Source organism: Barbus barbus (genome assembly GCF_936440315.1).
Source record: "Barbus barbus genome assembly, chromosome: 20".
In the NCBI taxonomy this organism is placed as follows: Eukaryota; Metazoa; Chordata; class Actinopteri; order Cypriniformes; family Cyprinidae; genus Barbus; species Barbus barbus.
The window spans coordinates 30,912,619-30,927,304 of NC_136748.1; the positions used below are offsets into that span (position 1 = coordinate 30,912,619).

A 14,686-nucleotide genomic window follows, 5' to 3' on the forward strand; every position below is an offset into this window, starting at 1 on the left:
TATATATATATATATATATATATATATATATATATATATATATATATATGATTAAAAATAATAATTTATCTTTTTGTAAAATTATTTACATTATTTTAATTTTTAATTTTTACGAGTGTGTTTTTTATTAATTCTTTCAATTTTATTTATTAAATTATCAGTTATTTTAATTTGATATTGATTTAATTATTAGTTTTTTTTACTGTTATGTGTTACAATTGTTTATTTTATTTGTACATTTTATTATTTAAGTGTTTTATTTTTATTTGTTTATTTTAAGATTAATTTAGTTTTTCCTTTTATTAATAAGTTTATTTATTATTTAAATTATAAATTAAAATATAAATGATTAGTAAATGTTTTATTTGGATTATTTGTTATTAATCATTTTAATTTGACATTTATGATTTAATAAATTATTAGTTTTATTTTTATTATTTTTATATTTTAACATGATTTTATTTGTATTTTATTTGTACATTTATGATTTAATTATTCATTATTGTTTAATAAAACTGTTTTTTAAAACTGATTTATTTTAATTTGACATTTTTATTACTAAGTGTTTTATTTTGATTATTTGTTTTTTCAAAATTATTCATTGTAATTTTACATATTTGTGATTTGAATTAATTATTAGTGTTTTATAAAAAAAATATATATATATATATATATATTTAACATTATGATTTAAAAGAAAATGTATAGTTAATTTTAAAATAATTTTAATTTAACATTATTTAATTATTAGTCTTCTATTTTTATTTGTTTTTCTATTTTATTGATTATTATTTTATTTATTAAACATTGACTTAAATTTATTTTGATAGTTTTTATTAAAATCATTTTTATTTACATTGATTTAATTAATAGTTTGTTTGTTTATTTTTTAATTTTTATTGAGTTTAATTTGACATATTGACATATTTGACATGTGATTGAATTATTTATTAGTTTTTTCTTCAGCTCTCAAACCCCGGTTTGTAACTCTGCATCCATTGCGTTGCATGCAGTGCATCTGATCTCTGATCTGCTGTTCTGTGCTCTCAGGTCTCGCTGGCTAAAGGAGCCGGATGCGGATTCTAATGAGCTCTTCAGGATGGTGGCAGAGATCTTCATCCTGTGGTGTAAATCACACGTAAGAGCCACTTTACGAGGCTATAATATCACATCATGGAGGTCTCGTTAAAACAAGCGTTATTTTAATCACACAAGGTCCAGAGAGCACCGCATTATCATTCAGATGCACAAAGTGTCACAGCAGCATCGCTCTCATAACCAGATGCTTCTGTCTGTGTTTCTCTGCAGAACTTCAAGAGGGAAGAGCAGAACTTTGTGGTTCAGAACGAGATCAACAACCTCTCGTTCCTCACCGGTGACAGTAAAACCAAGATGGCGAAGGTACGAGTGAGAACGAGCTCAAATTACCCACAGATCAGCTGCAGTCACGTGAATAAATATCAGAATGATGCTGAAAATTCAGCTTTGATCACAGCAATCAATTCAATCTTAACAGATATTCATATAGAAAACAGCTGTTTTGAATTAAAATTAAAAAAAAATTTCAGTATTTTTTATCAAATAAATGCCGCCAGTAGAGGCTTCTTTCAGAAACATTACATTTCACAGGACTTTTGATCGCTAGTGTGCGTCTGATTACAGAAGTGAAGGTGTTTGTCGTGAAGGATATCGATAAACGAGTTGCTTGAGCTTCAGATTGACCGTTTTAATCTTTCTTTGCACATTCCCCTTCATAAATACACACTAAAGCTGTCATTGACTACTAATATCACACCTGAACTCCCTCACATGCTCGTCATTAAACCTCCGTCACGAGAGCATCACTGTTGGGTTTGTTTTCACAGGAGAACAAATGAAAGCTCATAAACCTGTCACACATATTCAGATTCACTAAATGCATGTGTTAATTAATGTAAAGCTATATTAACAAAACTTAATTTAATTTTACTTTATTAGCTTTTTATTTGATTATTTAAAAAATTATTTATTTAAAATTTTGCATTTTTAATAATTTTATTTTGATTGTTTTTCATTTTTTTATTTAGTTTGACATTTATTTTATTAGGTGATTTATTTTTATTTGTTTTTTTCATTTTAAAATAATTCTAATTTTAGATATGTATGATTGAATAAATTATTAATTTTTTATTGTTATTATTGTTTGACATAATTTAATAGTTTTTATTTTTATTTATTTCAATATTTCAATATTTTGTTTTATGTAATTAATAATAATTTTTGTTTAGAAATTATTTGCTTTTAATTTATTTTCATTTTATATTGATTTAAGTTTTTTTTTTTTTTTTTTTTACATTTTGTATATTTTTTTATTTAATAGTTATTTTTGATATAGCTTTTGATTCAGTCACTCATGATAAAACACACATTTATAACCGAATGCATTGAATAACTCTCACAGGAAATGGAAAATATTACTTCCTCCAATGTCTCGAAGCAAACTGAGTCCTGGATTGGCTGAATTTGAGTAGTTCTGCCCAGATAATCAGTGCTTTTGATCTGGTTAATCATGGTTAATGATTGAATATTTTCTTGAGCATTTCCTGTGTGCATGTCTTCTCTAACTCTTGTTCTGTCTTTCTCCTTCATGCACAGTCATTCCTCCCCAAGGTACAGTGAGCTGCATGAGCTCTGGTCACGTGTGTTTCTGTCATGTTCGGTCAGATCATTACACTCACAGCTCTTGTGCTCGACCTGCATGAGAGTTTTACTGCCACTTACTCTGGTACAGATACAGTAGCGCTGTTTGGGCATGATTTCTGGATTTCTTCTGGATTTTGTGAGAGTCTGGAGTGTTTGTTCTGTCAGGATTCATCAGAGTACAAGCAAAAATGTTTAATTTGACATTTTAGTAGTTTTCTTGTAGGGTAACACTTGTTAGTTAATGTACAGTATTAACTAACATGAATGAACAATACATTTATTACAGTATTTATTCATCTTTGTTAATGTTAGATAATGAAAATAGTTGTTCATTGTTAGTTCATGTTAGTTCACAGTGCATTAACTAATGTTAACAAACACAACTCCTGATTTTAATAATGCATTAATAAATGATGAAATTAACATTGACTATGATTCATATATGCTGTTGAAGTATTGTTCATTCTTAGTTCATGTTTACTAAAGTCGTTAACTAATGAACCTTATTGTAAAGTGTTACCTTGTTGGGTCCTTTTGTAATTTGCATTAGATTTTGGGTATTTTTTAATATTTCTTTTATTTAATATTTTTGTTATTTAGTAGTATTAATAGTAATAATAATAAAGCTAAAAAGAAATGCATAAACTATTGACAAAAGCACATAAAATTACTGAAACTTTAAATTGCAAATTATTATTGTTGTTTTATATTTTTTAATTTATTTTATTCGTAGTAGATAAATATAAAAATTTTAAAGCAAAAAACCTGAAATTGAAAACAAATATAAAAACTGAACAAAATAGCAAAAGCGTGTAACAAGAGCTAAAAGTAACATTATATTGTTCTATTGATATCGTTGTTTGTTTTTTGTTTTTTTACATATTAAACCACAATTGCCATTTTTAGCTGAAAAATCACAACATTTCTAATTTTCATGTAAGTTCAAGTGTGCATTTTTCAACTAAAAAGTATATTTGGTTTCAGCTTTATTTCAGTGAACATCTCTTTCTAATAGTTATATCAGTAGCAGCAGTTGTTTGAGGTCGACTGATGTGAACTCTGGTGGTTTTGTGAGTCAGTGCAGTGGTTAAAGCTGGTGGTGGTTTGATCGTGTGTGTGTGTGTGTGTTGGATCTGTCGTGTTGTGGTAGTGTCTCTAATGTCAGATGTGGTCATCTCTGGTCTCTGTGTTTGTCAGTTCTTCTGCTGCTGTGTGTCTTGTATTGGCGTTTTCTTCATTTATGAATAATCATCAGACAGCAGAAGCTTTTGTACAGATGTCTTTAATCTCTGAGGAGGGTTATTTGTCTATCAGATCAGATTTTGATATATTTCTTTATTGTGGGGTGTGTGTGTGTGTGTGTATCAGGCTGGAGGTCAGGATCAGGAGCGGAAGCATAAGAAGCGTCGCGGAGACTTTTACTCCGTCCAGACGTCTCTGATCGTGGCGGCGCTGAAGAAGATGCTGCCCATCGGTCTGAACATGTGCACTCCGGGAGACCAGGAGCTCATCCTGCTGGCCAAGACTCGATACAGCCTGGTACAGGGGTCAGGGGTCAAAGGTCAGCGATCTTTGTGTGTATGTGTGTGTGATTTGATGGTTTTGTTTGGATTGTAGAGGGACACAGATGAGGAGGTGAAGGAGCATATCAGACAGAACCTCCACCTGCAGGAGAAGGTCAGTCCTGAACACACACACACACTCTCTCTCACTCACACACTTACTCACTTACACACACACACACACACCTTTGTTTTTGTGAAAAGTGGGGACATCCCATAGGTGTAATGGTTTTTATACTGTACAAACTGTATGTGCTATTGCCCTACACCTAAACTTACCCCTTACAGGAGACTGTGCATTCTATTCTATTTCTATTCTATATTTGAATTATTTACTAATAAACTAATGTTTTCTGAGTGTGTGTCGCAAGTTGCTGATCCTGACTCGCCGTCTCCTCATTAGACGCGCGAGAAATGCGTCTTTATTGATTATGATTAAGATTATAATAAAAGAGTTTTTGTTTTAGATTTTTTTATTTCATTAAGTGATAATTTAAAGCTTTCTATAGATATATTTATCATGCCTGTGAGGCATGTATTCGCTCAGCTTCAGTTCATTTTTGTGAAGCACTCCTGTTCAAGACGGCAGAAAGCACATCATGTTTGTTTTCTTTGTTTTATAAAAGAACTACCTTTTGTTGGTATTGTGAGTGCACACAAATACAAGTAGACCCTTTACAGGTCCCAATGATGTATTACTCTTATCAAAAAAAAAAATAATAATAAATGACGGCGTAGGCTATTTTAATTTGTTTCCACTGAAAAAAATCCAAGTGCGCTGGTGCCTCCATGTCCTGCAGAGCACGCTTTAGCTTCCACGCTCCGCACAAACTTAGATATATATAGGCTAGCACATATTATTATTATTATTATTATAGTGCAGGTTTAACATTTAAACATTGTTACAGTCAGGTCCATAAATATTGGGACATCGACACAATTCTAAATTCTTTGGCTCTATACACCACCACAATGGATTTCAAATGAAACGAACAAGATGTGCTTTAACTGCAGACTGAGGCGCAAATTATTCTAATTACCAGTAAGTGCAATCAAACATAAAAATCCCAACGAAAATGCAGAGTAGAAATAGGTAGGATACGAACTATTCCTTCCTAGCAGCAAGTAAATAATTTAAACAACAGAACTGCGACCAAGTATTCAAAACACTTACGCGAGCTGTCGTCCGTCTCTTCTGGTGACTAATCGGCTTTCCCAACCTTAGAGCAGCGACCCAGCAGTTTAAATACTTTAACAGACGCTGTGGCCGGCTTCTGATCAAAATGCTTAACGAACAAAAATGCTTCAAACTTTTTTCTAAATTAACTTAATAAAAAAAAATTAAAAAATAAAAATAATTTTGCCATTATACACTACTGTTTCGGCCATTAAAATAGTTCAGTTTTGTATAAACTGTTTTAGGAGAAGGGGGAAAAAAAAGATGGGCTCGGGTCGGACTCGGGCCGGTAATTCTGATAAGCTGTTGGACGTGGGCCGGGCTAGGGCCTCAATTTGAGGCCCGTGCAGAGCTCTAACGCACACACTCTCTCTCACACACTTACTCACACACTCTCACACACACACACACACTCTCTCTCACACACTTACTCACACACTCTCACACACACACACACACACACACTCTCTCTCACACACTTACTCACACACTCTCACACACACACACACACACACACACTCTCTCTCACACACTTACTCACTTACACACACTCACACACACACGCACACACACACACACTCTCTCTCACACACTTACTCACTTACACACACTCACACACACACGCACACTCACACACACTCTCTCTCACACACTTACTCACTTACACACACTCACACACACACACACACACACACACACATACACACTCTCTCTCACACACTTACTCACTTCCACACACTCACACACACACACGCACACTCACACACACTCTCTCTCACACACACCCACACACACTCTTACATTATTACTGACAAACTCAGTCACACACACTCTCACACACACACACACACACAAACACTCACCTGTCAGCGGTCACTAATGATCGAGTCTCTGGCTTCACACACAGTCTGCGGATCCGGCTGTCCAGTGGCAGCTGAACCTGTATAAGGACGTGATGGTGAAGACGGAGGAAACTCCGGATCCGGAGCAGAGCATCGAGAGAATCCAGAGCATCTCAGCTGCCGTCTTCCACCTGGAGCAGGTCACATCACACACACACACACACACTCGCTGATCAACCACGTGTCGTTCTGTACCATCCACAGCAGCTGCACCAGTGGCGTACCAATATACAGATTCATATCATTTGAGTATTGTATTTTTAGATCAGGGATTCCCAAACATCTTCATCAGCCGAACCCCTTTTAGTTTAACTGTGTTTTATTTTGATTGGTTTTATTTTAAAATTATTCATTTTTAATTAATTACTAGTATTTTATTTTTATTTCATTTTAATTTGACAATTGACAATTAATTATTAGTATTTTGTTTCGATTTGTTTATTTTTTAATTATTTTAATTTGGTATTTGGTTTTTATTTACTAGTGTAGTATCTCAGAATGAACTCAACACTGTGTGTGTGTGTGTGTGTGTGTGTGTGTGTGTGTGTGTGTGTATGTTCAGGTTGAGCAGCCGTTGCGCTCTAAGAAGTGTGTTTGGCAGAAGTTGTTGTCTAAGCAGCGGAAGCGAGCCGTTGTGGCGTGTTTCAGAATGGCGCCGCTCTACAACCTGCCCAGGTAACACGTCTGTGTCTGTTTATAACTGTCTTCTGTCGTTATGACACACTTAATTATGATTGTTCATCACTTTGAGACCCAAACCATGAGCAGAGGCTGAACATCTGTGCGTGTGTGTCTATGTGTGAAAGCATATATGTCCCTGCAGCACAGAAGCAGTCATGAGTAACACAGGTATATCTGTAGCAATAGACAACAATACATTGTATGGATCAAAATTATACATTTCTCTTTTATGACAAAAATCATTAGGATATTAAGATCATGTTCCATGAAGATATTTAGTAAATTTACTACCATAAATATATCAAAACTTCATTTTTGATTAGTAATATGCATTGCTAAGAACTTCATTTGAACAACTTTAAAGGAGATTTTCTCAATATTTAGATTTTTTTGCTCCCTCAGATTCCAGATTTTCAAATAGTTGTATCTCAGCCAAATATTGTCCTATCATAACAAACCATACATTAATGGAAAGATTATTTATATTATTTATTCAGCTTTCAGATTATGTATAAATCAAAATTTTAAAAAATTGACCCTTATGAGTAGTTCTGTGGTCCAGGGTCACATATATTGTAATTTAATTGTTAAAAAAATTATATTGTTAAAAATAAAAAATAAAACATTTTTATTTATTTATTTATTTTCAGTTGTTTTATCTCATAAGTCAGTTGTTTTATGTGCTCTGTAACTCTAAACTGAAGAACTGAATGATTTTTCCAGTCTGTAGTCTAATGGTGTAGTTTGATTTGTATGTGCTTTTATTGTCTCTTGTTTCCTCTCCTCATCACGTCCCTGTTCTCAGGCACAAAATTAATAATTACTTCCTGAATTCATACCGTCACTGTTGGCTGGGCAGAATTCAGGCGAGTTGTGACCGTGACGGTCTGCTGGCTGTGCTGACGGTAACGTAACGCTCAGAAAACGCTCGCGTTCTCTCTCAAACTCCCCTTCCTGAGCCATGGTTTGGATGAGCAGTCTCCTAACTAACTAACTAACTGACTTACTAACCCTCCGGCCCTTCCAGTTTCCCAGGCCGCTCCCTGCTAACCGTGTCTGCTCTCTCCTCCTCCCGTCCCAGGCATCGCTCTATTAACCTGTTCCTCACGGGCTACCAGCGGCTCTGGATCGAGGCAGAGATGTACTCGTTTGAGGAGAAGCTAGTGCAGGATCTGGCAGTAAGTAATGATGGGTGATCTGCTCTGAGCCGAGCTGTGTTTCCACACTGAAGCCAAACTGAAGCCTAAAAGACGACTCAATAAACGTATAGTAGCCATGCACTGATTACATACAATATTTAATCTTTTTTAGTAGGTGGTTTGTTTTTGTTTTAAGATTATGTATTTTTAAGTGTTTTGCTTTTATTTTAAAATGATTTATTTTCATGCTTTGTTATTTAATTAATTGCCTTATTTTGATTGAATAATTTTAATATAAAAACAATCAAACTAAAACAGTTAAAATAATAAAAAATGTAAAATTCACATAAACCATTTTAAAATAGACAATCAAAATAAAATATATTTAATATATTTAAAAAATATTTAATCTTTTTTAGTAAGAGGTTTGATTGTTTTTATTTTAAAATGATTTATTTTATTTCCGTGCTTTTAGTTATTTAATTAATTGCTTTATTTTGATTTAATAATTTTAAAATAAAAACAATCAAGCTAAAACAATTAATTAAATAATTAAAAATGTAAAATTAAAATAAACCATTTCGAAATAGAAAATCTAAATAAAACACTAATTAATGTAAAATATAAATAAAATTAAATTTTACAATTTTTAAGTAATTGTTTTATTTTAATTTGTTTTTAGTTTAAATTTGTTAATTTTACATTTCCACACTTTTCTTTTTTGGTCACTATCATTCAGGTGTTTAAAGCAGTGTTTTTTTTTTTAGAATTATTCATGTAGTATTATATATATATATATAAAAAAAAGGAATATAGCAATTGGCTTTTATTTTTATTTAATTTAGTTTTAGTAATTTAGCTATGGCCTTTTGGCATTTTTAATAGTTTTTTTTATTAGTACATTTATTATTAGTAGTACATTTTTAAAATATAATATTAAATACATTATTATATATAATCTTAATATAATGTAATAAATATTTAAATGCAACTTACTGTAAAAGTTAACTTTTTTTTTTCATCTAATATTTGTGACCCTGCAGCACAAAAGCAGTCATCAGTAACACAGGTATATTAGTAGCAATAGCCAACAATACATTGTATGGATCAAAATTATACATTTCTCTATTATGCCAAAAATCATTAGGATATTAAGATCATGTTCCATGAAGATATTTAGTACATTTCCTACCATAAATATATCAAAACTTAATTTTTGATTAGTAATATGCATTGCTAAGAACTTCATTTGAACAACTTTAAAGGAGATTTTCTCAATATTTAGATTTTTTTGCACCCTCAGATTCCAGATTTTCAAATATTGTCCTATCATAACAAACCATACATCAATGGAAAGCGCATGTTTTCAGATTTCAGATGATGCATAAATCTCAATTTTGAAAAATTGACACTTAAGACTGGTTTTGTGCTCCAGGGTCACATTTATATTTTAATTGTCAGTGTGAACACACTGATCATACTTATACTACAAAATGGCATATAATAATGCATTTTAGTGCAATTTGTGTAATAATCTATTCATAAACGCTCCAGAGAGTCAAACTGTGGTGTTCCTCTTCCTGTTCAGGTCTTTATTTCCTGCACTGATGCATGCTGGTTCTGTTCAGCGTATTAATGCTTCATCTATGAGAGCAGCTCAGCTGATCATCACTAACTCTCACTGCATGAAGGACAGTACCGTAATGCTGCATGACAGTCATTCCACACTAGTGCTAGTGCAACCCGTTTGACCCAAAATATTTACTTGAAGTCCCTTTGTGATTTTAAGTGAATATTTACATTTTTTAATCAGACATTTGCATGTTCAAGGTTCTCTCAGTGGTGACATGATATGCAAATAAACTATTAAACTAAATAATCTAACTAAGTTAAATTATTTATTTTAATTGTATCTTCTTTTTTTAATTGATGTTTATTTTGATTCTTGAATGAAATGAATGTTTTAAAATAAAAACAATCAAATCAGTGATTATTAAATAAAAATGAAAAATGGTATGCAAATTAACCATTTTAAAATAAAACATTTAGTTTTATTTTGATTGACATTATTTTGATTTTGAAACAATCAAAATAAATCACTTACTGATAATTAAATCATAAACATATACAGTTAAAATATATAATTTTTTATAAAACACTCACTTGTTTAATTTTAATTGTACATTTTAATTCATTAATAATTAATTAATAGTTTTCATCAGCTCATGAACCCCAGTTTGGGAAACGATATACTGTGGTATGATGCTGTTGAAGTACCATGTAATCATGTATATATAAAAGTACCATGGTATCACCGTCTGACAGCCTTACTATACCATGGTACCACTACAGTACTTTACTGTAATGGTGTTCTGTGCATGTCATCATAACATGTAGAGATATAGTGATCATCACTGATACAGGCTGAGATGAGTGGATTCACTGACAGGTGATCAGTGAGAGACATGAGAGATATGCTGATGGATCATCACTGTGGTTCTGTAGCTGATATTGAACATGAGTGAAGTGTGTCATGTTTGTGTGTGAGAAGAAGACGCAGCCGAAGACTGATGAAGAGGAGGAAGAGATCACAGACACTCAGCCGGACCCTCTTCATCAACTCATCCTACACTTCAGTCACAACGCACTGACAGAACGCAGGTGAACACACACACACACACACACACACAAACACTGACAGAACGCAGGTGAAGACACACACACACACACACACACACACACACTCACTGACAGAACACAGGTGAACACACACACACTCACTGACAGAACACAGGTGAACACACACACACTCACTGACAGAACACAGGTGAACACACACACTCACTGACAGAGCGCAGGTGAAGACACACACACACACAAACACTGACAGAACGCAGGTGAAGACACACACACACACTCACTGACAGAACACAGGTGAACACACACACACTCACTGACAGAACACAGGTGAACACACACACACTCACTGACAGAGCGCAGGTGAAGACACACACACACACACACACAAACACTGACAGAACGCAGGTGAAGACACACACACACACACACACACACACACTCACTGACTGAGCGCAGGTGCTCACACATGCTCACACTAACTCATGCACACTCAGATTCACTCACACTGACTCACACTCATTCACGCTCACTCACACACACTCTCACTTAAGCTCACACACACACTCAAGATCATGCTCACTTATTCTCACTCATGCACGCTTGCTCAGGCTCAGACACATTAACACTCATTCTCAAACACACACTCACTTGCACCAATGCACACTCACACACACTAACACTCACTCGCTCGCACTAATGCGCGCTCACACACACTCACTCACACGCATACACACACACACACACACACACACACTCACTCGCACTAATGCACCCTCGCTCACGTTCACGCGCTCACACACTCACTCGCACTAATGTGCGCTCACTCACATGCACTAATGCACCCTCACTCATGCTCACACACTCACACATGCTCACACACTCACTCGCACTAATGTGCACTCACACTCACTCACATGCACACACACACACACACTCACTCACACTAATGCACCCTCACTCATGCTCACACACTCACACATGCTCACACACTCACTCGCACTAATGTGCACTCACACTCACTCACATGCACACACACACACACACACACACACACACACACACACTCACATGCACTAATGCACCCTCACTCATGCTCACACACACACACACACACACACACACACTCACATGCACTAATGCACCCTCACTCATGCTCACACACTCACTCGCACTAATGTGCACTCACACTCACTCACATGCACACTCACTCACATGCACTTATGCACCCTCACTCATGCTCACACACTCACTCGCACTAATGTGCACTCACTCACTCACATGCACACACACACACACACACACACACACTCACTCGCACTAATACACCCTCACTCACGCTCACATATGCACACACACACATGCTCACACACTCACTCGCACTAATGTGCACTCACACTCACTCACATGCGCACACACACACACACACACACACACACTCACTCACATGCACTTATGCACCCTCACTCATGCTCACACACTCACTCGCACTAATGTGCACTCACTCACTCACATGCACACACACACACACACACACACACACACTCACTCGCACTAATACACCCTCACTCACGCTCACATATGCACACACACACACATGCTCACACACTCACTCGCACTAATGTGCACTCACACTCACTCACATGCGCACACACACACACACACACACTCACTCACATGCACTAATGCACCCTCACTCATGCTCACACACTCACTCGCACTAATGTGCACACACTCACTCACATGCACACACACACACTCACTCACATGCACTTATGCACCCTCACTCATGCTCACACACTCACTCGCACTAATGTGCACTCACTCACTCACATGCACACACACAAACTCACTCGCACTAATACACCCTCACTCACGCTCACACATGCACACACACACATGCTCACACACTCACTCCCACTAATGCACCCTCACTCACGCTCACACACTCACTGTATACAAGCTCACACTCACTCGTACTAATGCACGCTCACACACTCACGCATGCTCACACACTCACTCACACTAATGCACCCTCACTCACGCTCACTCGCACTAATGCACACTCACACACACACACACACACACACACACACACACACACACACACACACACACACACACACACACACACACACACTCACTCGCACTAATGCACCCTTACTCATGTTCGCACACTTACGCATGCTCACACACTCACTCACACACTCTCGCAATGCACGCTCACACACACACTCACTCACACGCGCACACACACACTCGTACTAATACAGCCTCACGCACTCACACACTCACTCACACTAATGCACCCTCACTCACACTCACGCACTCACACTCATGCTCGCACTCATGCACGCTTGCGCTCATGCACACTAACACTCACACACTCTCACGTTCACATGCTTACACTCTCACACACAATCACGCGCACACACTCACTTGCACATATACAGTCGCACACTCTCACTTTCTCACACACACACACACCTGAGTCTTGTCTGAGCTGGAGAACAGGATCTTTAGTTCTTTTGTCATGAAGAGTTTAATCTGTTGGTTTCATGTGTGATATTTAGTGTGTTCTGGTTTCAGTTCTCTAGAGGAGGATCAGCTGTACATCGCATACGCAGACATGATGGCAAAGGTGTGTGTGTCATTGCATCACGAGATTATCAATCTGTCCCGCTTACTCGATGATCAAATGAATCAATTCATACACAATATAATCAATTAATATATATGAAATAATATGCTATATCAATTGATATACATGAAATAGCATACAATAAATAACATCAGTGCATTTTGGAATAGGCGGATCAGTGTCGACTAACTGACTGACAGATCATGATAAATAATTAACTGAATACAGCTAGAAATAAGCAATGTATCCAATAACACTGACCAATCACAATCATACTGAGACACGTGTGTGATAAACGCATTTAATTGTGACGTGATGTTGTTCTTCATCTGTAGAGCTGTGCTGAAAATGAGGAAGAGGATGAGGAAGAAAAAGAGAAAACATTTGAGGTGAGCAGAGACTAAATATGACACTTAGATCCGACAAACGTGGAGACCTTCAGAACCTGATGTGTGTGTGTGTGTGTATGTGAGAGATCAGGAGAAGGAGATGGAGAAGCAGAAGACTCTGTACCAGCAGGCCCGACTCCACGACAGAGGAGCAGCAGAGATGGTCTTACAGATGATCAGTGCTAGTAAAGGTGCGCACACACACACACACACACACACACAGGCTCTGAGCGATCATCATCACTGAGTGTGTGTTCGATCGTGTTTCAGGTTGTTTGGGTCTGATGGTCACCTTCACGCTCAAGCTCGGCATCTCCATTCTCAATGGTGGAAACATCACAGTGCAGCAGGTGAAACACCATCACAATGCATTTATTCAGGTGTTGTTTCACTGGTGAATCACACAAGTGATTGAGAATCATTTCTACGGCACAGAAAATGCTGGACTATCTGAAGGAGAAGCGAGATGTGGGTTTCTTCAAGAGTCTGTCAGGACTGATGCAGTCGTGCAGGTGATCGCTCACTAGTGTTTTATAACTCACTGAATGCATTTACATGCACATCAAATTACATTTTCAACTCTATATTCAGGTTTCAGTCATATTCTGAATATGATGCATGTGTACATATATACATGGGTATGGGTATATTCCTAAATATGTAGTTGTTGCAAGTCTGCTGATCTACACAGGCACTGTTTTAATTTAATTGTTTTAATTCTATTTTACTTTAACATTTTTTATTTAATTGTGTTTTATTCTGATTTTAATTTTAAAATTACATATTGTAAATTTGTATGATTTAATGAATTATTTTATTTGGATAGTTTTTATTTTAAAATTACTTATTTTAATTTTATTGTATATAATTATTAGT

The 14,686-nt window shown here is 35.8% G+C and overlaps 1 protein-coding gene across 1 annotated transcript in view; it reads left to right on the forward strand.

The window, feature by feature from the left end:
- Window positions 1–14,686, forward strand: part of LOC306886314 (ryanodine receptor 3-like) — a gene marked incomplete at its 5' end in the record, with an annotated part of 172,700 nt that overhangs the window by 130,155 nt on the left and 27,859 nt on the right. Inside the window, 14 exons of the mRNA XM_079443321.1 lie at window positions 1,051–1,138; window positions 1,309–1,401; window positions 2,635–2,649; window positions 4,051–4,221; window positions 4,300–4,359; window positions 6,329–6,463; window positions 6,886–6,998; window positions 8,086–8,182; window positions 10,695–10,804; window positions 13,370–13,421; window positions 13,757–13,810; window positions 13,902–14,001; window positions 14,081–14,160; window positions 14,246–14,322. Coding sequence (XP_079299447.1) covers window positions 1,051–1,138; window positions 1,309–1,401; window positions 2,635–2,649; window positions 4,051–4,221; window positions 4,300–4,359; window positions 6,329–6,463; window positions 6,886–6,998; window positions 8,086–8,182; window positions 10,695–10,804; window positions 13,370–13,421; window positions 13,757–13,810; window positions 13,902–14,001; window positions 14,081–14,160; window positions 14,246–14,322 — 1,245 coding nt within the window. The remainder of the gene's footprint in view (window positions 1–1,050; window positions 1,139–1,308; window positions 1,402–2,634; window positions 2,650–4,050; window positions 4,222–4,299; window positions 4,360–6,328; window positions 6,464–6,885; window positions 6,999–8,085; window positions 8,183–10,694; window positions 10,805–13,369; window positions 13,422–13,756; window positions 13,811–13,901; window positions 14,002–14,080; window positions 14,161–14,245; window positions 14,323–14,686) is intronic.